The following is a 25,272-nucleotide window of genomic DNA, read 5'->3' on the forward strand; positions in this document are numbered from 1 at the left end:
AGTAGTTATAGTAAAGTGCACTAGTAGTTAGAGTGCTGAAACTTGCAGTTACAGCCACAATTTATGTTTCTCTGCTAAATTTTGCTGTATTGCATCGTTACCTTCCTAACGTAGTTGTTCGACAAATTTTCGCAATTGCCATGGTTCGAAAAGCGTACGTGTGTCTTTTTTTCAATGTTCATATTTCCATACCACTGTTTAAACCTGAAACGCCCGAGTGCAGTAGATTACGCACGGTTAGAGTCTCAGCATGGCTGTGAGACAAACTCTACTAATCAGAATGTTGTCTGTGTTCCGTTGAACAAGCAACTGCATGTTTCTGACAATGCAAGTAATAATGACGGCATGTTACGTTTTCAAACCATCACCACGTGAACTGTTACTCACTAGCGGCCTACTGCTGCTGCAAAGCCATTCGGCAAGCTCAGTACTGTTACCTTCAGCGCTTGTCTTGTGTCCTCCCTTTTTTGTGTGTCGTCTTTTGCACTGCATGTTACAGTTTTTTATGCTTTGGGAAAAAATAGTGCACTGTTGTAAGGGCACGCAGGCGAGAAATTGGTTTTTCTTGAAGAAATTTGTCGAATCACATGGTTGTGAAATCTTAAGCGATATTCCATGTTACCATATGTTTATTTGCCACGTGCTGAGATAGTCATTTATTGGTAATGAGACATTTTTTGTTGTTTGTAGGATGTCTGCATGTTGCTTGAAGCTGAAAACACGTCAGAGCTTTTCTTTGTAGGTTGCGGATTGTGGTATTCGAAAAACGCTGAGCTCCTGAGTTATAGTGACTAAGACAGCGGAAGCGTTCTCGAATATGTTGAGTAGAATCACGAGTCATAATTTCAACCTCGTTGTCTGATACGGTCTCTCCTGGGCGTGTCACCTCTTGCAGTATTCCTGGGCGTGTCGTCTCTTGCTGGGTTCCTGGGCACGTGCCTCTCGCGGCAGTAAGGCGCCTTATCATTGGTCTCCAGCGTCTGTACACCTCGGCCAGGTGCCCGGTCAGCGAAGTAGCCCATCTCGCCGCGGTCACCCCTCCGCGTGCAGCGGTCGGCCAATAGAGCATCCAGGCCACCACCACAGGGTTCGGAAATGAAACGGCATCGCTGGCTGCGTAGAGACTCAAGAAAGAAGTCTTTGGATAGCTTGTGGTCGCAGTACAATTCTGCAAAAAATCAGAATGGGACAAAGTAACGTAAGTTAATGGCAGGATAACGGATAGGGGGCCAAGTTGGGGAGGTTTCATAGCGATGTATGGGCACTGCTATAGAACGAGTATAAAACAAACGAACAAACGAGCCATTGCACAAGAGACACGCTGAACTCACAAAAACGTAACATGTGTGAATCTACTTCAGCAAAGATGAACTTTGGCTTACATATGGCCTCTCTTCAATAAAGATTCTTATTGCTAGTGCAGCGCATGTCCTGTGTTGCTCATTCTTCCGTTTTCTTTTCATGACACTGACGAAGCATTAGTACAAGGTATACTCGACTTCCACATAAGCGCTGACCATAATTGAAGGAAATGCTTGGCTGTTTGCACTAAATGGCGCCAAGACACAAGAGACCCACACATGCGACTACGAATAGCAGTTCTTCGCGTACATATTGGCGTTCCTGTGATATTCTGGTATTGAGCCGCAATGTGACCGGTAGTTTTATGACTTTTGTTGGCACAAACACACTCTTTGTTTTTGTAAATATTTTTACGGTATATATTGTTTCTCTGAAGCGCAGCTCAGTCTTCAACACGCAAAGTGCTGACCCATCTGTTATAATACAAATGTTCACTTCTACTTTCTCCTTTTGCCATGTTTTTTAAATATTCATGATATTCATTGCATCCTTAGTGTCGAATTTGCGGCGTTTGTCCCTCTAACTTTACTTTAATTTGCACCTCGCAAACTATTGGCAGTTTTGATTATACCTGTAACTGGTCATCAACTTTCTTGATCTTTTTCTTTTACTTTACGTACACGCTTTATAGATCAATGCACAAGGAGTGTCCCTTAACTTTTTGTCTCTTACTACGTGTTTCAGAAAAACTATTTTGCTGTGCGCTTCCTTCTCTCCCTGCAATTGAAGTCGTGGACACAACGCCTCGCACAACCTCATTCATGGGTTTCTTGTGGGCCCCCAATGCCAGTGGGGGAACGCACTGCCCTTTGGTTATAATTCAGACCCCCCCCCCTAAAAAAAAACCATCATTTGGAAAATTGCATTTACAGACGTCATAACCGTTAAGATTAGTTCTTTCCAAGTTTTGCGCACAATCTTACATTTATTTTAACCCCAAAGAGCTATACATTTTATTATTAAGCTTTGAATTCATTTTGACACCATTTTGTAGAGGCTTGCACATGCCTTTCGTATATTTTACATATCTTTAGACACAATTATAAAGCTTGACTATGGTAGTGGCTTGTCACTGCTTTTATATCACGTCAGCACTCAATTTATAATTAAAATTGTCTCTAAATATTGAGTTCATGTTCCATGTTGAGATTGAGGTATAGAAGTCTTGCTTCATGACGACAAGGATTGACCATTTTTGTGTAGCACTTGCATTTTCCGCTAGAAAAAGGTATGTAGTCCACACATAGCATAACAGGGTTTCTCTACTTCAGTATTTCTCTCTGCGTAAGGTAAATAAAACCCTAAAACACGGTTGTGATGTCATAGCTGTATGCCCTCAAGAAAAAGTGTCAACAAAAATGGTGGATTGAGCCTTTTCTGTGATGCCACAATCCAAGAGGTGAAAGTGGCACAAGTATACTGGGCACTTGCCCAGACCTGCAACTTAGCCACTTTTACTGCTTCCATGTAACAGGACCCATACCTCGCCCGAGCATTCGGCATTGATGGTTGGATCTACGGACCATAATACCAGGGTTTATTACTAGGCTTTCTTGACAAATAAAATTTGTTCGCTTATCTCTGTCACCATGTTTTGCGATGTTTAAGAGCGAACTATGAAAAAAATAAAGGAAGAGCTAGGAAAGTCTTTCTTCTGTTTTTGGTTGATTTCCACTTATTCTTCAAACAAATCAAACGGAGGTGTTAGCGCAGCTACACTGCCATCATGAGTATTTTAACATGAATACATACGCTAGAAATATAGTGCAAGCCGTATCAATAAAAAAGGTGACTTCGCTACGGCTTCTATAGGTGACAATGTCGTAAAACTGTCAAGACAAAATTTGCCAAAGCAATGTCAACTTTGCCCCATGCTTCGTTTGCTGTATATACCCCACTGCACTACAGTTACTCAATCATCGCAAAGTGCAATAAGAACAGTGTTCAGAAAGTTATAACAATCTCATGAGGGAGGTTCTTTCGACCACCCTGTTTATATTTTGCCAGTAGATGCGATAGGTGTGACGGATACCAGAGGTGGTGGTGGTGCTGGACAACATTGCTACCAAGTGCAGTAAATTAAAGTGAATCCATAACAGAATAATCATTATATGGAAATAAATGTTGATACTTTTAAACATCATTATAACTTTATTATTATTAGGTGTGCTTTATGATTGTCTAAGGTATTGAATTTGGTTAAACTGAAAGTAATAGGCATCTAGAAATTATCACTCCTAATGTATCGTACTAAATTGTATCGTATCGCTCAAAATGGTGAAAAAGCGTGGACGATGAGACGAGTAAAACAAACAAGACGGTGTTGCTCGCCTGGCCGAGCAATGATCTAGTCCACCTAGTGCAGCTCAGTTATTCTGCACTATACCCTCTTGCTCCTTTCGTCTCTCGTATTCAGCGCATTTTCCCGTCTGTTTCAGTCATACCGTCGGGTGTGTTACTATTTCTTTTGTAATGAACGCGAACCAACTAACCCAGTTAAGAACCCTACTAGGTGCTCTCCTAACAATATTTCTGTTATCAAGAGTTGCAGCACCTAATAAAGATAATCACACTGACCTAGCGCCGGACATCCGGGCTGCTTCTGGCCGCCGTTTGGGTAGAAGTCTACGTGGCCAAATGGCTTGAGGACCCCGAACTCGCCCTTGATAACTTTTCCTCCGGCGCTTGTGTGAATGGCGTCTACAAATTGGGCGTCGCGGCGGGACAGGAACACGTCGGTGTCTTCAAACAGTGGGGCAGCGGCATCCAGAGCTTCGAAGGTTAGATAAGAGGAAAATTAGTTTTATAACAAACCTGTAAGATCAATAATGCTTCACCTGATATTCACGAGCACGTATACTTTGCCGCAACATACAGAAGTGCATTCGCCTAAATTTCAACACTCTCACAATAAAAGGGAGACGGCAAATACGTATGTATTGAAAGTGAAACAACATTGAGAACTTACAGACAAACATTTATTCATATTCTTTAACTTCATGCGACATAGTAAAATTGTTAATCGTTTTCTACCTCCCTCGTCTTGATTCGCTATATATAATAAAATCCGCATTGCTTTGAATAAGCTGTCGTTAGGGTTATCGTTGTTTAAAAATATGACAATGGTTTACAGAGAATAAATGAGAAATAACGACTACAGTTTATACACCTTAGCCTATAAAAAATACAACAGCGAACAGTAGCATCGCACTGCTTTAGAGAACGCAGCCACAAAATACTTTCAATGGACGCCACAGTTTCATTTAGGCTTACCGCGAATTGACGTTTGGCTGGGTACTGTGAGTAGGAAAGAGAAAAAAGAATGGCCCTCTAATGAAATTTGGACACGCTTGCTGGCCGACACACCTGATAATATAATAAGGGAAATGATGCTCACAAAAATACATTGCCCTTAACATTAGGAGGTCTACCTTCGGACAAACGAGAGCTCATACAAAGCCAAAGCTTATGAATTTTGCCCCGACTAATGAAATAATTGCTGCTTCAGAGCAATTACTGAAAAGTCAGTGGAATGCCATTGTCAGTGTCGGAGCACTGCCGCTTCATGTGCGTGTGTGTCCTTGTGTGTTCGAACCGTCCTTCGGGCAGTGTTTATGGCTTTTCGGCCCTGTGAAACGCGCCGTTATAATTCGATGCATCCGACCTCACGCGCTTTCTGCGAGTGACTACTAAGAATACAGCCGTCGTGCTCCTGCAGTGGTGTGGCCCCCCGTGGGGTGAAGAAAGCCCCTCTCGATCGTGGAGTCAGGCCGGAAATGCCTGGCAACGCAGTCAACTTCGAGGTACGAACTGGGACGGATCGCGAGGCAGCAGGAGAACGAGATGTAACCTTTGATTTTAATACAGTTCGCTTAAAAATCATTAATTTACCTTTTTTGTTCATTATTCCCTTGACATGGCACAGTCTACTAACTAAAAACCAGATGAAATAAAGGCATTCTGCAATTACACCCTCTACTGCTGCAATCACCATGGACGAAGCCACCGAAAACCCATCCCGAGCTTACTCAAAGATCTTGACGGAGGACTAGCTTTTGTCTGAAGACAGAAAAGCTCTCACCGCACTCAAGAAGACAGAGTTTGCGGACGAACTCAAGCAACGCCGCATCGCTCACATGGGCAGAGTGGACGATCTCGTCACGAGACTCATCGAGAACAATGAACGGCGACGAACCAGCGGCACTCAGGAGCCTCCAAGGATGCAGCGGACTACCAGCGAAGACGAGCTGACAAGCATTCGGAGCCTCTCTGCTGCCAACGCAAAGCTGCACGCCGAAATCAAAGCCCTCAAAAGTCAAGTAGAACTTCTGGCTACGACAAACGACCAACAAGACAGCCAACGTCACGACAGCCGTCACGAAAACGACAAAATGAGTGAGTGACTATTAGATTCATCCGAGCATGCACGTTATGCAGATGGCACTTCACGACAATTGGAATTCAGTGACATCAGCCGACTACTCTGAATGATGGCTGAATCAGAAGCAAAATTGACAGAAATATTCTCCAAGCCCAAGAACCAATTCAAGTTCATTCAATCAACGACACGTCAGCAGCAATACCATTTTATGACGTTTCAGTTCAATCCGACGTAGACACTTGGATAATTGAGGCTGAACAAATAACCTCACTCGCTCACTAGTCACCGTCGCTGACACTTGTGAACACCATCACCCGCTTACGAAGTCCTGCACGCGGCTGGCACTTAAGGTATTGAAAACTAATGGCAAATTTGGATACGTGGAAGCGAGCAATTTCTCAACGTTTCAAACAAAAATGACAATGCGAGAATTCGGGTCTTTCAAAGAAAACGCATGCTACAGCGGCAAGAATACATTACTGAGTACTTTACTCAAAAAACGCGATACTGGAAAAAGCGCCGTATTACATGAAGACCAAGGACAGAATCTTCCTCATATTGGCAGGCTTTAAAGGAGATAAATGGGCGAGTCGTTTGGCATCGCAGCATTGCGACTGCGTTTTTGAGCTTATTGACAGAGCTACAATGCTCGACTGCCGACGATCAATGGCACGGCAGACGTGACGGAGCCGAGACACACAGACTTCCAAGCAAATGAATCGGAACTGAAAAAGTCAAGTGCTGCGCTATATTTCCCATTCAAGAAGCCATCTTGAATGCAGCGATGCCTGAACTGCAACGAAAGCGGATACATATCGAGAGATTGCCCGAAGTGGAAAACAAGGCGTAGGCTAGTCCGCCGTTGTTGTCCGTCGTATCCACCGCTATGGCGATGGCGCCGAGGCCCTAGCACCGCTAGTAGACGGCATGCTCACTAGTTGGGATCGCGATAGCACTGTGGCGCTTGCACCACTAGTACTTGGCCTCTCACTAAGTGATGCTGTGGCGCTCGCTTCACTCCTATGCGCATTCTGGTGTGATAAGAGACCGCGAAAAACGTGGGTATAAAATGCGTTTGCTCTTGGCGCTCTTTCTTTTTCGCCGGCAGTCATTGTGCTTCGAGTATAAGTGGAGGGCTCGGCAAGCGGCGGCAGCATGCGCTGCAGTGAGAGCCAGCGAAATCGAACATGTGCGGAAGCGCTAGTAAGACGATCCTGAGCTGAGCGCCAACGAAGCGGTGGTGAAACACGCACAAAGTGTTTGTCACGTCTTTAAAGGACGATCGGCTGGGCAAGATTTACGGAGACTTCAAGGTTTACCGATGCAACTCCAGAGCTTCAACCACTCATCATTATCCACTCCCTGCATATGCTGTGATTTTTTTTCAGTTTGTTTCCCGCAGTTTTTTGTCTGAGACTGAAGCAGTTGCTTCGCCTTGTTATTATGAAATTGCACGCATTAATATCCTCCACATTGTGCTATAGTTGCTAATTCAACATATTACACACTAGAGGTTACCGACATCCCCATCGGTCGGCAAAAAACTAGAGATCACTCAGACTCAACAAAACGTTCATAGGTGGAGAGTTTTCAATTTCCCGGAAGAGCGGGCCCAAATCACTCATCCACAATGCTATCTCTCGCTCAATATGTATATATATATAAATATATATATATATATATATATATATATATATATATATATATATATATATATATATATATATATATATATATATATATATATATATATATATATTGAGAGAGACTCCAGCTCCCAAACTAAAGAATGTGGTACTGCCTTAGTCTCTTAGATGCCGGCCAACACCACGATATTGTTATGAATATATCTAGGGGGAGACTGCAGACGTATTTTTCAATTTACGAAAACGTCGATCTACATTGTAACGGTTGGCTGAAAGAGAGAAAGGCCACTTAGGCTGCTACTCGCTGATTGCATGACATGAAATCGTTTCAAATAACGCGTGGAATTGGCCGAAGTGTTTCATTGACGTGTTTTACTTGTTGACGTGTTAGTGCACTGTCTACGAAGAATAAAATAGCGCTAAAGACTGGACTAGAAGAAGACACAGACATGGGTCGGTGTCATATCCTAATCCCGTATTTACCGTCTTTTTACTCTTCATCTACTTATAGAGTAATACCATGCACCAGTTAAAAGAGAACGGGTCAATGATGACCCAGGGCATTTTGCTTAAGCCCGCTAATTTATTGTATCTAAGACGGCCAATAATAATTCTCACACAGCGGAAAATTCCAATTTCTATGACAATATACTTTTTGCGAAGCTAGAGCTGTGCATTTTCACGCCGAAAATTGTTTTCTGGGGGAGTGTTAGAGTAGCTTTTCGATCACCAGTGGCCACTACCTTACCTCTTCCACCCACACCCTACCGACGAAAAATCGGAGGTTCTTCTTTGCAGCACCGACAGGGACATCCTAACATATATCCTTGAACGAGCGCAAGTCGTGATCGAGAGGCATGGCCTGGCAACCTACTTGGCTTAGCCTCCCGCATTCCTCACTCTTTCGATGAATAAAAGTTGTCACTTACTCAGTCACAGCCAGTTGTCAGTTACCTTCCACTGAGAAATATATATATATAAATTTATGGCATCTTTTCGCAGCACATTCCTAGACATCAATGTCGAGGGTTCGAATTAGTAGAAAACCCGGAAATTACTTCCTGGTGAGCAAGTCCATGTTAGATAGAGCAGTGTCAGACTTTTTGCTTATGGATTTCTCTGTGTTCACAGCAGCACTTTTGTGTCCTGAAAACCAGTCACTACGTGGTTCAGGACTATGTAGTCATAGCTTAAGAGGCCGCTTCAGTTGTTTGTCAACACAACGTCTTCGGCACATACAAGTACATTTCAGGGCATTTTAAGTGAGGTAACTGAGATCGTTACGTTATACCTATTTTAAAAGACTAAAATGAAAAACAAGAGTGCATGACAGCCCAATGTGAAATAGCTGCCAGACAGAGTACCTAACAGCCCTTTGTCAAAACACAGGGAACTAAGACAAGCTACAAAAAAATATCCCGGGTCAGCACTTTGGGGGCTCCATCCACTATAAAGCCTCCATAGGGGGCTTTATGGGAGGGGGGGGGGGGATCCCGAGCCATTAGCCCTTACCCCTCGTTCTCTCCGGCTATGTAGTCACCTATACCATTACCTCAACTGCAGTGTTTTCCATGCATTATTTTGAGTATATAGTATTAAAAATTCGTAGATCTTCAAGCTTCACGTTTAAGAGTTGAAGGCAATAGAAATATCTCGTCCTTAGTGCGTACTTCAACCACTTCGTGCGTACTTTTTATTGTGAGATGTAACTCGAGAATTGTGGATAAGTAAAATGTAATCGATAAAGTTGAGAATGGGTTGTGCAAGTAAAGCTGTCACATATGGCTGCATTCTATGTAATGGGTAGCATACTTTAAAGTAGGAGCAATTATGCGGTGAAAAATTTTTTGAACTTGCCATGAACTCACTACGTAGTGTATGGGCACATGAGCCCTAACATAATAGGGGGGGGGGGGAGGTTATGAAATTCCCAGGCCACACCGACATAGAACTACATCGGATAGTGGCCTGAGAACTTTTGACCAGCCCTGTACGTGTGAGCTTTAAGTATTGCAGGGCCAGCTTTGAACTATGAGGTTGTTATTATAATCACATGTTCTCACGCTCGATAACAATGCACGCTTGTACTACCGAATATTACTGCAATCCTACATGTTGTAATATGAAATCTGTATACAAGACACGTGTGTTTGTAAAGAATGAACGTTATTTTCACGGCATTTCTAAACACAGGAATTTATTTTCAGTGTATTAATGTGACAGAGTGAAAACGGTTGTTTCGCGGAAAATCCTGCATTGGTGTCGGCGTCGTTGGTTGTAAGCTTAGCGAAAAATTATCATTTTCTGCGTGACTAAAGATCGAGAAAGTTGCAATAAAAGCAATAAGAAAAAATTCTCGATCGCAGTGCGGACCGAACCCGAATCGTACGCTTAGCACGCGGGTGGTCTACCACACAGCCACGCGTTTACTTGCGAATACAGTGAAAATACCTTCCTCTGCTTAGAAATACAGTGAAAGTAACTTTCTTTACGAACACACGCGTCCTGTATGCATGATTCACAATACAGCATGAAATATAGCAGTAATAACATCAAAAGAGAAGCGTACAATGCCATCAGGCGTCAGAACATGTGATTATTATTATGACTTCATGGTTTGAAGTCGGTCACCCACTACATTAGGCAGACACGTTTCTGCGCCTATTGACTTAGGGCCAGAAAGTGGGTGCATAGCAACTTCGAAAACATTTCATGCACTAAGCGTTTGAAGTATGCACTCGGGAGAGAATATTGCTGTCACGTTCAACTCTTAAAGGCTTAAGGGTCCCTCATTTTTTTTTCTTGAGCAGATGCATGACCGTGTGGAAGAACACCTGTTTTCCACATAACGGCCTGGATTTGATCCTCACTCTGATCTTGACATTTTTTACCTGCATCTTTCTCAAAGTTTTGGTCACGGACAAGATAATAATTTTTGCTCACTACCAACGACGCCTATCTCAATGCCAAGAGCTATCACATTAGAAGATGCCTGCGGTTGTTTTTGAGTCACTGTCGTTCTTCCGAATTCTCGCAGAACACACTGCTTAAGGGGAGCCTTTGTTAGAGTTAGGATCTCTTGTTTTGTTTGTTCCTTAAATACTACGGTCATGTTCATGAATGGCATGGTAAACTATCACACTACCTTACCTACCTCATTATCCATGCATAAGTTTGAAGAAATAGTATTAGAAGACCAAACTCACTCAGAGTCACAGGCTCATTTCAGTATGAGACGGGGTGAGTCGACTAATGAGTGAGCTTGCCAACCTATGCCGACATCACAAGCAAGGCGGGAAAGTTGTACGGGGGAAGGCTGTAAGTGGCTATACAACAGGCAGCCTGATATCTTTTATGTCTATAGGCCAAATGGCTGCTTACATATTCACTCAAGGGACAGAGGGAGCTCAATTTAGCAGCTGTAGAAACCAATTTGACCGCATCTAATGAGAACAAAGTATATAGTATGTGACGTCAGCGACTGCCACTACGCTTGCAAATTTGCGCTCAGAATCACAGTTCATCAGTCAGTAAGCGCCTAACCAATCGTTCACGTTCTGTCACCTCAACTTGCCACAGGCACGGGGAACATTCCATGCGAGACTTTTGAGAATAGCCAGGACATCGTCTAATTGCAAACTCCACAACCAGATTTCGGTGACAGCATTACATTTCGTCCACTTTACCATGTCGTGGCTATAAGTCCTTTATGAGCTGCTCTTCATCGGCGCATTTCGGTCTGTTACTCACGAATGCTCTTGAATTGGGGGTTTGTGGTAGCAAAACAGACCTTGCACATGCTTGTCTAGTAGTATTCCAGTGTCCTAAGGCGTATGGCTCTCAACTGCATGGCAAAGCTTCTTCACTGAAAACAGGATTATGGGACCAAGGTCTCCACTGACGTCATCACGAGAGGCTTCAAATGCATCACTGGTTTACTGCAGCTCGTGAGTGTTGCTTACAAAACGCTCCGGTCGCTTCCTGCAGACGCTATCATTTCGCATCTACATACTCTTAATGCTAATTTTTTTACCCGAGCCTGCCCGATATACAAATTGGTTGACAGTAAGCCTTTTCTAACTTTTTCTTGAAATGGCACCTAGCTGGGTGAGTCGGTACAATAACATCAATAAAAAGAGCACAAAAAATCGTCTCTCTGCTACATTCTGTAATTTCTCTGTTGCTGCAACAACGCGAGTCGGCAAAGAACCGTCCACGTTAGCGGCACAACAGCTTGCTGTGCACGTAGATATCAGTGACGATGAATTGATTTGCGCAGAATCGCTCGGCCAAGTTGTCCTTGCTGGCGACTTGACACCCGTTGCAAGCCAATAAAGCACCGCAAAATAAATAAACGGAGTGGACCAATCGGGAGGAGCCGGCGCAACCCACGACGCGCGGCGATTTGTTTTTGCTGTGCGAGCTCACCTTGTTAAAATTCTGCCCAGATCGGCGAACGCACCGAGGCTTTATTTAGCTTCTCAAGAAAAAAATATGAGACGGTGTCATGCTGCTCTATTTTATACCGTGCTTTTCCGCAAAAAGTTTCGAGTACCCTACTAAGCTGGCGTCACCGGTGAGCTAACTGTGACCTTGAAAGAGTGGAACAGAATTGTAGTGGAATATTTTTACATTATAGTGCAGCAGCTCTCACCTTTACATTGATCCGCAAAGTATACTGAATATTCACACAGTGCATAAAAGGTGTTTGGCAAAGACAGCTTCCTTTATTTTCGTGTACCCTTGAATATGTGCGTGTCAGCTTTTCTGTTTAAGAGGCCAAGACTCACTCACCGGTAATCCTCCCCAGGAGAACACCAGTCTGGTTGAAGAAGTGGCGACCAAGGAAACCAGAAACCTGGCCTCCCAGGCTGTGACCTATGACGTGCACATCGTCGGGGCTCAACGTGCGTTGGTACACGGACAGCAATTGCTGGAGCAAGAGCGATCCCTCGCGGCCGACCAGAGCTGTGTTGCCAGCAGAACGGATGTAGTTGGAACTTTGTGAGCCACCCCGCCAGTCCACCACGACCACGTTACAGTCTTCCTATGTACAGTGCTGGAGTTTACTGTGGGCTATGAATACATTGGTCTCGAGTATTCGTCATGACTTAAACACCAAGTGTGCACTCTGGGAAATGAAGCATGTCTTTCTTAGTGTGTTTATTCGTGGGCAATAAAATACTTTGATTTAAAGTATATCAAAAAATTAAGTTGCATTTAGAGAAACCACGAAGAATCAAGCTAAAGTATAAGCATGTCTGACGAGCCTTCAAACCAGGCACAGCGAAACATGGAAAAGTGGATTGAAAATACTTGGTGGTTGAATTCTACGCGCGTTAACAATGAATACGTCCTGAAAGAAGCTCTCACACAAGCCAGACGACATGAGCAATAAGGAGAAATGACGCGAAAGTTCTTTCAGCAAAACATATTTCATTTAGTGTTTTTTATACGTTTCGAAGGGCTCTAATTATTCTCAGTAGAATTAAAATTGGACACCCCTGCACAGATAAAGTGGACAGTGCAGGGTCATTAGCTCTTTAGGTGGGGCCATTCCAGCTTTCTGTTTGTTTTTCTAACGAGGGTGGACTGACAACACTTCATACAACAATATGATTACAATTACCGGCGAACACGCAACGATATTTAACAACATACATGCAGGGCATGTTAGCGGGACGGATCTCCCAGTAATTAGCGGTGACCTTGTATCACCGGTACCGGATCAAATTAAGGGGCCATACAGTTTAATCTGGTTACCACAGTTATCTGTTCTTTCATATTACGTCCATTCGCTCTTGACATCACTCAATGCATTGCGCTTGTGCATTGCGTATAGCACTGTGCTTCTAAGAGCGTGTTCGATTCCCGGCCTCTGTGGCAGCCGCATTTCCGTCTCGGCGAAATGCGAAAACACTTGTACAATTACAATATTCAGCGCACTAAACAAACTCATGTAGCCAAATTTATTTAGAAGACTTCTGCCCCTCTCAATCACGTCGTATTGTACTCTGTAGTGGAATGCAAGCTTGAGTACATTACATGCACGGTATGAGGCATCATCCAGTTTTAAATCAGGGTACTGATTTGCCGATCTGTTTCTAACATTCTTGGCTCTGCGGGTAATGCTTCCTCTCCTGTTATATTTTATGTGCTCATTACTCTGCTTTATTGTGTGACGTGTTACCAGAGTGACAGCCGCGGGCCCGTTACTTACGATATTCAGGAGCAAGTCTTTGGCTTCGAGCACCCATTCGCTGTCGCCACTCTCGTGCCATCCATGCACGATCAGCTTGAGCGGCTTGCGCTCGCGGAACAGGTTAAGCCGCTCAATGCTCGCCCGTGATCGGTAGTCGAGGCGCAGCGACGAGTTGCGGTTCTGCCGCGAGTAGAGCAGGAAGCTCGTGTTGAGTTTCTCTGGCGAATCGGGAAACGATGTCGGCACCGTCAGCGGGTCCCGCGTGCGAAAGCAGCCCACGAGAGGGTAGCAGACACTGTCGTTGCTCGTGTCCGTCACCTGCACACCACCAAGCGGATCAGTAGCCGCTTGCAACAGAAATGCTTAGAATGTGAAACAGTACATTGCTATGTGTTTCTTTCTCAGATACTTCTCGTACTCTTGCGTCGTGCTGTAGAATACCAGCGCGTTTGTCATGAATGGAACACAGTCACGAAAAATGAAAGAAATAATGAGGTGCGATGTTGCTCACGTTTTAAACAGCATATGTGGTACGAACGTTGGCAAGCTTAAAATGCCACCCGGGTGCAAGGACTTCAAGCGGTCACCTGAGGCACAGCCATCATAATCAACGGAGAGTGGGAAGGCACACGGGTTAATCTCCTCTTCCCCCACCTCGCCCGGTAAAACTGCCGGACTTTAAATAAAGTCTATTCATTCATTCATTCACTCATTCATTCGTTTTAGGCGATGCTAAAGGGAGCACAGGCGAAAGCCTATGCTTTCGTGAGACACTAATTAAACTACTTTGACGCTGCCAGTCAATTGTCATCTCGACAGTCTCTCACCAAGAAACAACTCCACTTATATCGCGTGATGGTGGGCGTGGTATTTACGAATACCTATTCATAGGATCAGCCAACTTCTGTAGCTTTGATGAGACCCTGGCACTCAAGTCAACAATGGATTTTGTAATCTAGACTATTGACTTCTTTTTACAAAAGGCCACTCTCGAAGACCAAGACAGGATCCTGGAAGCTTGTACAGTTGAAGTTAGAAAAACACTATGACGCTTCTTGAATGTGACTGGGCTTTACGAGCACTTTTGAACTGCTAGGGCATGTTCTGGGGTTTCGCATGAACAGCCTTTTGTTATACTTATCTTTTCCTCCTCTAATTGCTCTTCGCACCCCACTCTTCCGCAACGAAATGTATGTTATCTAACTGTGTTCTTTGTTTCGTAATTTCCCTGCCCTTTTATCGTAATCAAATCTGGGAGTTTTATGTGCCGAAACCCCAATGTAGTTATGAAGAATTCCATAGTGCGTAGACGGAAAGTACATGGTGCTGGTGTGCTAAAGCCTCCTCCGGGCTGCTTCATGGGGGGCAGAGCCACCCCTCTGGCACTGGCCTGGCATTTTAATAGTTTGGCTTAGGCTCTCATCAATTGTCAATGTACTGTTGTACATCTTGCCTTACAGGTATTTCACAGGGGACTGTTTACGCGAGCCCCTTTTGCTTTCAGGCCTTTAACATTCGGATCATGGGCGAATGACATGTAGGAAGTAAGTTGCCATGGTCGCATTGAAAAAGAAGTTGCAGGATGACTTAAATTGCGGCATTTCCACGGCTGTCGTGCGAATCAGTACGGGAGGTAAGCATCAAGAAATTGAATGTTTTGTTTTATGTACCAAATAGGTCTTCGGCGTATTTAGCTCTCTCACACAGCCCCCTCCGGAAATATAAAAACTCTCCGCCTATGCCGTAGTGGTTCCCTCTGGATTAGTCAGAAGCACCTGGAGTGTTCATCTTGTGCACTCCTATGAAACTAAGTTATGATTTCACTCTACTTGTACATTCTATATTTTACCTATATATATTGTTAAAATATTAGAGATGTCCTTACAGATAGCCTTGAATGTAATGCTATAATTGTCAACATCACACAACCACCAAAATTCCACCTGTACAAGTTTCGAGAATGCAAGCGAAAGTGGCAAGAATGATGCCAATAAGCCTTAACGAGAGAATGCAGACGCACGTTCACGCTTGTAAAAAGCAGTAGAAAGGATGAAGCTGATGTCGTGGTGTTTGTATACAGACATGCGCGATACGATGACTAGATTGCGAGCATTGTTCATTCCAGTAAGTCTGCTGTGAGAGAGCGCTTCTAGCATGGCGGAGTAATTAAACTGCGCAAAAACTGTTTGGGAAGCCCAGAAATGTAAGCAATTAGTGGACATAAACCTAGGACTAAAACAAAGATGTCCTCCATTTCAGCTGTGGCTCTAGATTTGGGTTAAACGCATACAACGACGTCCGGAGAGCAGTGACACATAGGATTTCATTTCCGTTACGTAGTTCGTAAACGTTGAAACAGATGCGGATGACATTGCCTTCCTCGTAGACAATGCAAGAAATTTTTAGAAACGTCTAAATACTTTTATTTATCCTAACACGTATAGCAACATAGAGCTGCACGGAATTCGGGAAGTAGTAATTGTACTAGAACTGATGTTCGAAGATGCGGTTCTTTACTTAAAAATTGCTCTGGCTGTCGGGGTTGGACGGTAACCGAAGGACAGTGGTTGGATTTTCGGTGGAGTGGTTAATAAAACAAGATAATACACATGAAGTTGTACAAGCTGATATAGGTGAGGCTTTCCTTGGAAGCAGAAAATCGCCGCGTTATAGTAGTTCTGAAGGCTGATTAAGTAAGATAGATGAAAAATAAAAAAAATAGATGAAGTGGAGGAGTGCCCAAACACGTGGACCTAAAAAGCATAAACACGTAATAAAGAATTTAAAACAAAGTTGGAAGCTCAGTACACAGCAGGTGAAAGAGTAAATGGGCAGCCAGTAGTCCCGAGAAAGAAAAAAACCAAGACATCCAATTTGATGCAAAGAATGGGAACAACGAAGGTTGCGCAGATCTACAAAATACAAGAAAAAGTAAATTAAAAGGAAAAACTTGTATATTACGAGATGCAGCGCTTTGCGACCTGAACGCCGAACTATACTGCCTGAGATCGAAAACATGCCGGAGGAATATTTGCTACAAGATGTACGAAAGATGGCGAATAGGTCGAGGGGCTCGTTTGTTTTTTTTTGTTTGTTTGACACGCATAGCAAAACCATCAGAAAATTGGGCCAAGTAAAGCACTGAGAAAGTTATTTTTGTCAGTGCTTTACGCGGAACCTACACCACTACACTGTTTCGAAAAATAAACGTTTATTCCTCTTCAATAGAGGAGCTGTTTAAGTTACTGTTCTATCCCCCTCAGGTATGAATTATGACGCGCTATCTGTAAGAATGTGTCAAACGAAGATACCATAATTCTAAGGCACTGAATGTTATAATGAATTACAATTAGTGATTATACGCTACTTGCAATTAGCGTGTAATCAAATACTTCATCATTCTGCACTCAGTCACGTACAATTTTGACGCGAGAAGAGTGTAATCATCAGATTTCAAATGTACGTGTGATTCGTTGTTGGTTGCAAGTATTTTGAGGAAAAATTATGAGTTATTTTGACTTTTGTTCTACAAAGCAACACATCGTAGTGCCTTTATAAAAGTGGCTGGATAAAGCAACACGCAGCACATTGAGGTAGAGCAAGCACATATTGACATTGCAAAGTGTTTTCAGTTAGTTTTAACGTCCCACCACCCTGATATGATTGTGAAAGACTCTGTAGTGGAGGGCTCCGAAAATTTCGACCACCTGGTGTTTCCTAACGAACGTCAAAATCTAAGCACACGGGCGTCAAACACTGTCATCTCCAGCAAAAATGTGGCCGCCGTGGCCGGGATTTGATCCCAAAGCCGTCGGTTAAGCAGAAGGTTAAATTCGTATATTCAGAAATGTATCCTCCTTTTTTTCGCTACAAGTTTACACCACTACAATAAACAGGTTGCGTAAATAAACGTTGCTACCGCTACTGAAGGGGCTAATTGAATCACGCGCAAATGCTCGGGCGGGAATTTGACAAGCACCCACTACAGAGTAGCAAATTTTTGAGAAAAAACAAAGACATGACAAGGAGAGAGTGGAAAAAAGAAGAGTGTTAGAAAGCACTGGCGAAGAACATTGAAGCCTGGGGTGGGAGAGAGTAGAGCCCTTGTAAAACATGAACTGTTGCATGAGGCACAGAGTCGGGTAGAAGAGTGACGCGGGCGTTGAGCGAAAACGGCGCTCGGGAAAGTGGATAGAAAGGAAGACGAACGTAAGAAGGAGTATACAGAATAAATAAACATAAATAATATACCTTGGCGAGGTGGAATTAAAACCCAGATTTTCCCGGTTTGAGAGTGAGCGTCGTACCCACTCGGCTACTTCGGTACGATTTCACAACAATAATTCATCGGAACCATATTACTGCATTGTTATCAGAGAGTGAAAAAAGATAAAAACGATAGAAACAATGAAGGAGAGAAAGTAAGGGAAACATGCAGAGAAAGCGAGAGATAAAAAGTCAGAAAGAGATCCATCGTGAACTAACTTACAGCGCAACACCAGAAAAAATACAGGACAGGGAAGGAGCAAAAGAGAAAGAAAAGACGGCGCTGACTCACAACCCTTGTTTATTGGAAAAAGTTTTCTAGTACCCAGGGCTCTTTTCTATGTGTTAACTCGAACCTTCATGACCCGGCTTGCCTGGCAGCCATGATTGCCGTGTGCGTGTGCAGAGCCAGAGTTGCTTCCTGGCACGTCAGACAAGGAATTTGCCCGGCCGAGGTGCAGGTGTTGTGCGGTTGGCTGAAGCCTTCAGATGGACATTCGCGAAGGATCTGCAAAATTCTCAAGTCTGAGTGGTGGCGACAAGTTAGGATGCTTAAGGACCTACTTCGCATTGCATGTTCGAGTTATCTGGATCACTACCCTGGTTCATGCCGGTACAGACAGTGGTGCTACACGGCCGAATTCACCATCGAGTTCCTCTGGCGCATTGTACGTCCGACGCTTCCGGTGAAGAAGAAAGCAAACTTGGTACAGGGCCATGTGGTCAACCTTAGCGCATAGCGCAACGCCAATACCGGAGGAACATGAGAGGGTGCTGGGACTTGACCCAAAGTACTGCTTCGAGCCCCGCCTGAATCCCTTTGAAAAGGTAGCCACAGCGAGGGCGGTCTCAAGGTGTGCCAAGGAAGATGAACGTTCAAGGTGTGTTTCGGACTGTATTGATACCATTGCCAGAGCGGGAAAGGCGCGGGGGGGCATGGACTCACTAAGGCCGCTAGTTGATTTTTTTTTTGTGAAAACAAGTTGCATGTACTAGCAGTCGACAAAGAGGGATACTTTGCCATTATGAATTCTGAAGCGTATTCACAGAAGAGCGAGGCCGCAGTTAAGAAAAACAAATTCAGGCGTGTCAGTGTTAAGGCCACAGAAGTAAAACACCGAGCGCTTTCCTTGTTAGAAAGAATGAATCTGCAACGTTTGGCAGCCAGCGTAAAGAGGGCAAAAAACCTGGAGATAGAAGTTTTCTTTACGGTGGAATCACACAAGGAAGACATGCCTTTCCGGGCCATAGTCTCGGAAAAAGGTAGCTGGCAGTTAAATGTTTCGCGTTTTCAGCCAAAGAACCTAGCATGCCTGAATATTGTTGACACTTTCCGCATACCGAATTCGGATTCTGTGTGCGAGTACCTCAAAAATAACTCGATGAGCCTACGTTGCGCCTTCAGTGTCGACGTGCAAAATTTATATTATTCCCTTCCGCATTGCCAGGTTATGAAATGCGTAAAAGCCTGCATTGTGTTTGATAACGATGAACAATCTTTCATCGATGGTTGCGGTATTTCTTTAGAATCATTTCTTGAACTTTTGTCATTTTACCTTGAAAGTACCTTTGTGTCGTGGCGGGGGGATCTTTATGTACAAAAGTCTGGTGTCTGCATAGGGTCGAGCGTGGCCCCCATTAATAGTGACATTATTTTAGGCTACATTGACAGGCAGCTGGAAGGTCCCCTTAGTAAGTGCTGCAGTGCTGTTTTTTGTTATGTCGACGATTTCGAAATTTTTTTCCACAATCACATTCACCATAAGGACATTGACCACATTCTCAAATTGTTCAATCAGCATGGTATAGGTCTTACCTTCACTCACGAAGTCTGTAGGGATTACGAGCTACAGTTGCTTGACCTAAAGCTAACTTTTGGTAAAGATCATTTGTGTTGGAAATATGACCCAAGATCAGTGAAGCCTATCTTAAACTACAAGTCTTGCCATTCTAAGATTGTGAAGAGAGCGATTGCAAAGACAATCTTAAATGCGTCACTCAGGAAATCCTGTGTGCACGTGTCGAATACTGCTTTTCATAACCAGGTAAAACGGTTAGTAGATGCTGGTTATCCTGACAAGGTGATTTCGGCTGTGTGTGAGTCGATGGTTCGGAGCGTTAAGCTCGTGAAACACAGAGGAGCTCAAGAAAATATTGATAGAAAAAGAAAAAGAGCGGTTTTTCCTTATGTACACAAGTTGGCGCATGGACTGAAAAACGTAGGCTCAAGATATGGTGTCGACGTTCTTTTTTCCGCCAAACATAAGATAGGTCGCATTAGCCCGATGGTTGATCATGCGCTGAGGAACAAACAAGCCAAAGGGAGATGCGCGGTAAATCATAAGAACAAGTACATCGCATGCGTAAAAAAGCTGTGTATTTAACTCCATTATCGTGTGGTAGGGAGTACGTGGGAAAAACGAAACGATGTGTCAATGTTCGTTTAAGGGAGCATGAGTTATCTCTTCAAGGAATCGCGCGACTTCATCTGCCAGAACATTGCAGGTCATGCGATTGTCGTCCCATTTTTTAGAGAACCACCATCATCTTCAAGCATTCTAACCAGCTAACAAGAGAAATTGCTGAGGCATATTATATAAAGATTAGGGGGAGCAAGTGCGTTAGTGAACCATCCGCCACATTGCATAAAAAAGAGTTAACTTATTTAGGTCAATCTTGTTTATTGCCATGAGTGTGATAACGCTACCTCGGTGCACCTCGTATTGTGCGCATGTTGTGATGTAGGCTGCCAGTACCTATATATACAGTTTTTCGCCCCGTTTTTTCCAATAAACAGCAGTTGTAAGTGAGCGCCGTCTTTTCTTTTTCTTTTTCTCCTTCCCTGTCCTGTATTTTTTCTGGTGTTGCCCTGTAAGTTCACGATGGATCCTAACCAACTGGCCCAACTAACCGTCTTACGACAGAAAGAGAGAGTGAGTTAGAAAGAAAAAAAACAAATGAGGAAAGAAAGAAAGAATGAAAGAAAGAAAGAGAAAGAAAAAAAGAGAGGCCTGCAGTGAACGCTCAGCACAGTTGCAGCGATAGCTGGGAGGCCGGCTATACCGAGAAAGTTTTTAAACACTATCCAAGCAACTGCTACAACAAAACTTGCATGGGACTGCGTCCACAACACTATAAACCTTAGTATTTGATGAAGTAGACCCACAAAGGCATTTTTGTCATTCTGCGGAGAAGCGTGGCACCCGTTACACATCGGAATGGCATTATGTGCCCGTAGTTAGTGCTGCAGCTGATGACGATGAGGTAGCGCATCTCACGTTTTGTGGGTGATTATAATATTACTTAGCCTTTTTGATGTGCTGGAAGCAGTCAATGACTAACCTGTTTGGCAGTTCGCATAGTTTGACATGTGTTCGTTATTTTCGTTTTTCAAAACGCTCTGCTACACTTGTAAACGTAATTCCTTCCCCGACATGAAGCCTGCATAAGGTCTTTTTTGAAAAGAGTTTCAAGTACTAGCCTCTCTATTAAAAAAGAAAACAAAATGATGCTGGCGTGGCTTTGAGGTTGAATACTGGGCTACCACGCCAAGGGCCCAGGTTCTAATCCCATTCTATCATTGATATATTTTGTTTATTGCGTTTTTTTAATATCTGCGATATAAATACCGGTGGTAATCGGCAGACAACTGTAGCGTCGAAGGCGGCTGTCTTGATTTGATAACATATTTCGCTGTAATAATGCAAAACACAACAATGTATACTGCAGTATAAAAATGGGGCTCCAAAAGAAGGCGAACATGAGGATGAGAGAAAGCCGGAGGTCCAGGTGTTCAGCTCCTCTGTTTCCACTCTTTGCACCACTGGTGCGCACCAGCACTTGCGCGTATAGCTGCCCCTATTTTAGGAGAGGAAGCTGTTGTGTGATCGCAATAAGAGTTAAATTTGGCTGCGGAAGTTTTCTGCGGCGCGTCGGACCTCATTGAAGTGTAGCACCCACCCACCGCTGCTGCTGTCGGTGACCTTAACAGCTATTGCATAAAAATGAAAGAAAAAGATACGGTAAAAAAAAACATGCAGGATCGTATGCGATTAGAAACCTGGCCATCTGCATGGCAGTCGAGTATTCTACCATAGAGCCACGCGGAAGCTGGAAAATCCTTTGCGAAAAAGAAGATATACAGGCATAATGTCGGGCAAGAAATGGCGTTAAAATATGCAATATAGCTTTGTAAAGGCGTATAGTAACAACCAGGTGTCACACAATGCGGGTTGTGCAACGGTCACTACACAAGCGCTGAGCCATAATTCTTCACCGTCAGCAGACACAGCGTAAAGTGCACAAATGCCTTCCCGATGTGTATGTGGGTATCTCGGTTCTCCGCAGCATGACGAATGCGCCATAGTGGGTTTTTCTACTTTACAAAAGATATACTTTATGGCATAGCGAAGACATTGCAAGATTATTTACGGTGGTGGAAAATTTATTCTTTTACGTCGGTGAGATTGGAACCCACAACTTTCGCAATACGTGCACTTTTTCTTCCGCTCTAATGCCTCTCAGTTCAGGTAAATATCAATTCACTATATTGGAAACAACAAAAAAGATTGTCCCCCATGCTTTCCTTGGCTTGATGCTCTGTCAGTTCTATTGGAAGTCGCTACAGTAGTACGCGCATGCCTGCGGTGAAAAACTCAAACACCTGATTGGCATAATTTAATAGAATAGCTTAATATTCACCCGGCTGTATCCTTGGAAGACGTCTCTTTGAAAGCGGATGGAATTACAACCAATGTGGTGTCTGGCGTAATTAAGGGGCATTTGGAATATTCGCTGCGTACAAAGCCGACAATTGGTAATTAGGTAGAGCTAGAGTTCTTACATGTGCCCCGCCGCGGTGGTCTAGTGGCTAAGGTACTCGGCTGCTGACCCGCAGGGCGCGGGTTCGAATCCCGGCTGCGGTGGCTGCATTTCCGATGGAGGCGGAAATGTTGTAGGCCCGGTGCTCAGATTTGGGTGCACGTTAAAGAACCCCAGGTGGTCTAAATTTCCGGAGCCCTCCCCTACGGCGTCTCTCATAATCATATAGTGGTTTTGGGACGTTAAACCCCACATATCAATCAGAGTTCTTACATGTGTGAAGAACTGTGGATAACGTAAATTTAGTCTGGCATACATTAAAAAAAATAACACAAAAAAGAGCTACAAAGCTGGCATCCTGGTCAGGAAAAGAGGGCACGGCAACGTTCTTCAGAACAACATGTCTAAGCTTGCATGGATTGTCGTGCAGGTGTTTCTTCTTGTCAAGCCTGGTCCGCTGCCTGATACTGGACGGCCATCCCACTCTGGGCATGCGCCGCTGGATCGCGCTTCAGGCACGTGGAAACCACCGTCGACATCGCAGCTACGCACTTTCGTCTCCAGTGAACCACGCCGTTGGCTTCAGTCATCAGTGACGTCAGTGGAGCCGAGTATAAAGCACCAAGATTTCGCCTTCCGCCTCAGAGGGCACGGCAACGTTCTTCAGAACAACATGTCTAAGCTTGCATGGATTGTCGTGCAGGTGTTTCTTCTTGTCAAGCCTGGTCCGCTGCCTGATACTGGACGGCCATCCCACTCTGGGCATGCGCCGCTGGATCACGCTCCAGGCACGTGGAAACCACCGTCGACATCGCAGCTACGCACCCTCGTCTCCAGTGAACCACGCCGTTGGCTTCAGTCATCGGTGACGTCAGTGGAGCCGAGTATAAAGCACCAAGATTTCGCCTTCCGCCTCAGAGGGCACGGCAACGTTCTTCAGAACAACATGTCTAAGCTTGCATGAATTGTCGTGCAGGTCAGTTTTCACACCCCTAATTCATCTGTCCGTACTAGTTGTTGCGCGCTTTTGATTCTGCCGTGCCCTCGGCAATGTGCCCAAATTGTTGACGATTACTGGTCTGTCTTAACGATTTTGCTGTGTGGTGATGTGGAGAGCAACCCTGGTCCAGATCTTGAGGAACTTATAAATAGTATACTAGCTGAACTAAAACAATCTAAAGAGGAACAAAAGAAACGCGACACCATACTTTCAGACATTAACAAAAACTTTCCAAACTAGACGAAGTATTAAAGGTATCAAAGGCGAACGAAGAAAAAATAAAGAAACTGGAGGGAAGAATGGAGCGCGTAGAAAAGGCTCTGACAGGACAAGACAAAAAGCTTGTCGATTACGAAGATCGTTCAAGAAGGAATAATTTGGTCGTATTCGGCATACCGGAAGGACCAGACGATAACAGAGAAATTTTGGAAGACAAAGTTGTTTCTAAGGTTTTCCAAGACACCCTAAAGGTCACAGTTACTTCCGTGGAGCACATTCATAGAATTGGACGGGTGAATGAACAACGCCCAAGGCTGGTCATTGTACGGTTGTACAATTACAACGAAAAACTTTTGCTTTTCAAGAAATGTAGCATACTAAAAGATTCGGGTGTATCAATATCTCACGACTACTCGCAAGCAACCCTTCAGCTACGAAAAAAGCTCTGGAAAACAGTAAAGGACAACCGAAGTCAGGGTGATACGGCGTACTTAGTTTATGATAAGCTTTACATCAATGATGACGTCTACGTTAGGGACGAGCATCAAAACCGTAGGAAACTGTTGCGCAGCGCTGTGTGCTCAGAAGATTGACATCACAATGACGAGCAAACCTTAGTGCACAAGCGGCTTCGTTTGATAAACCTCAATGCACAGAGCCTGCAGAACAAACAAGAACAGTTTGAACATGCTCTGCTATCCTATGATCCTCACATAGCCGTAATTTCAGAAACATGGTTGCACCCTGACGATCGAGATAGTTGCGTGTTTCCGCCTTCATATACGTGCTATCGTAAGGATCGCAAAACAAGGGGCGGTGGCACTGCAGTTCTTGTCAAAAGTGGTGTGCCGTCATATCAATTGCCCGAGATTGATGTCGACCACGAAAGTGTGCTTTGCAGATGTGAATTTTTAGGAAACCAAATCATCGTAGTAGGTCTGTACAGACCACCCAATGCTGAACCAGATTTCTTGTTAAAACTTTACGACAAGCTAAATCAGTATCGCAACCAAATTCTTTTAGTTGTTGGGGATTTCAATCTGCCTTGTATTAATTGGGAAACGCTAAAGTGCGGCCCAACAGACATACCGAATTCTGAAATTTTTTCTGGACATGCTCTTGGCGTTTAATCTGACCCAAACCGTTTTACTTCCCACTCGGGTGACAAGCTGTACGTCTTCGATTCTAGATCTCGTCTTGTGCTCCTCAACTATAACTGACATTACCACCGATATTTGTGAGGGAATTTCAGATCATAAATTGGTATACTTTACGTCATTGCTCCCACGTCAATCCAACCCACCCCAATACAAACCTATTACTATAAAGCAGTACACATCTGCAGATGATGTAAATATAACTAATTATCTCGAGG

The 25,272-nt window shown here is 44.0% G+C and overlaps 1 protein-coding gene across 3 annotated transcripts in view; it reads right to left on the reverse strand.

Annotated features, from left to right (window-relative positions):
* Window positions 1-611: 611 nt before the first annotated feature.
* LOC119167136 (pancreatic lipase-related protein 2) overlaps window positions 612-25,272 on the reverse strand; it is a 52,767-nt gene continuing 28,106 nt past the window's right edge. For 2 of the 3 annotated variants that reach the window (XM_037418573.2, XM_037418571.2), the window contains 4 exons: window positions 13,610-13,909; window positions 12,184-12,436; window positions 3,940-4,134; window positions 612-1,168 (listed from right to left, as the gene is read on the reverse strand). In XM_037418573.2, the coding sequence (XP_037274470.2) occupies window positions 846-1,168; window positions 3,940-4,134; window positions 12,184-12,436; window positions 13,610-13,909 (1,071 nt within the window). In that variant the 3' untranslated portion in view covers window positions 612-845. The remainder of the gene's footprint in view (window positions 1,169-3,939; window positions 4,135-12,183; window positions 12,437-13,609; window positions 13,910-25,272) is intronic. The other variant, XM_075879234.1, reaches the window with a different exon arrangement.

Source organism: Rhipicephalus microplus, chromosome X (assembly GCF_043290135.1).
Source record: "Rhipicephalus microplus isolate Deutch F79 chromosome X, USDA_Rmic, whole genome shotgun sequence".
Taxonomy (NCBI): Eukaryota; Metazoa; Arthropoda; class Arachnida; order Ixodida; family Ixodidae; genus Rhipicephalus; species Rhipicephalus microplus.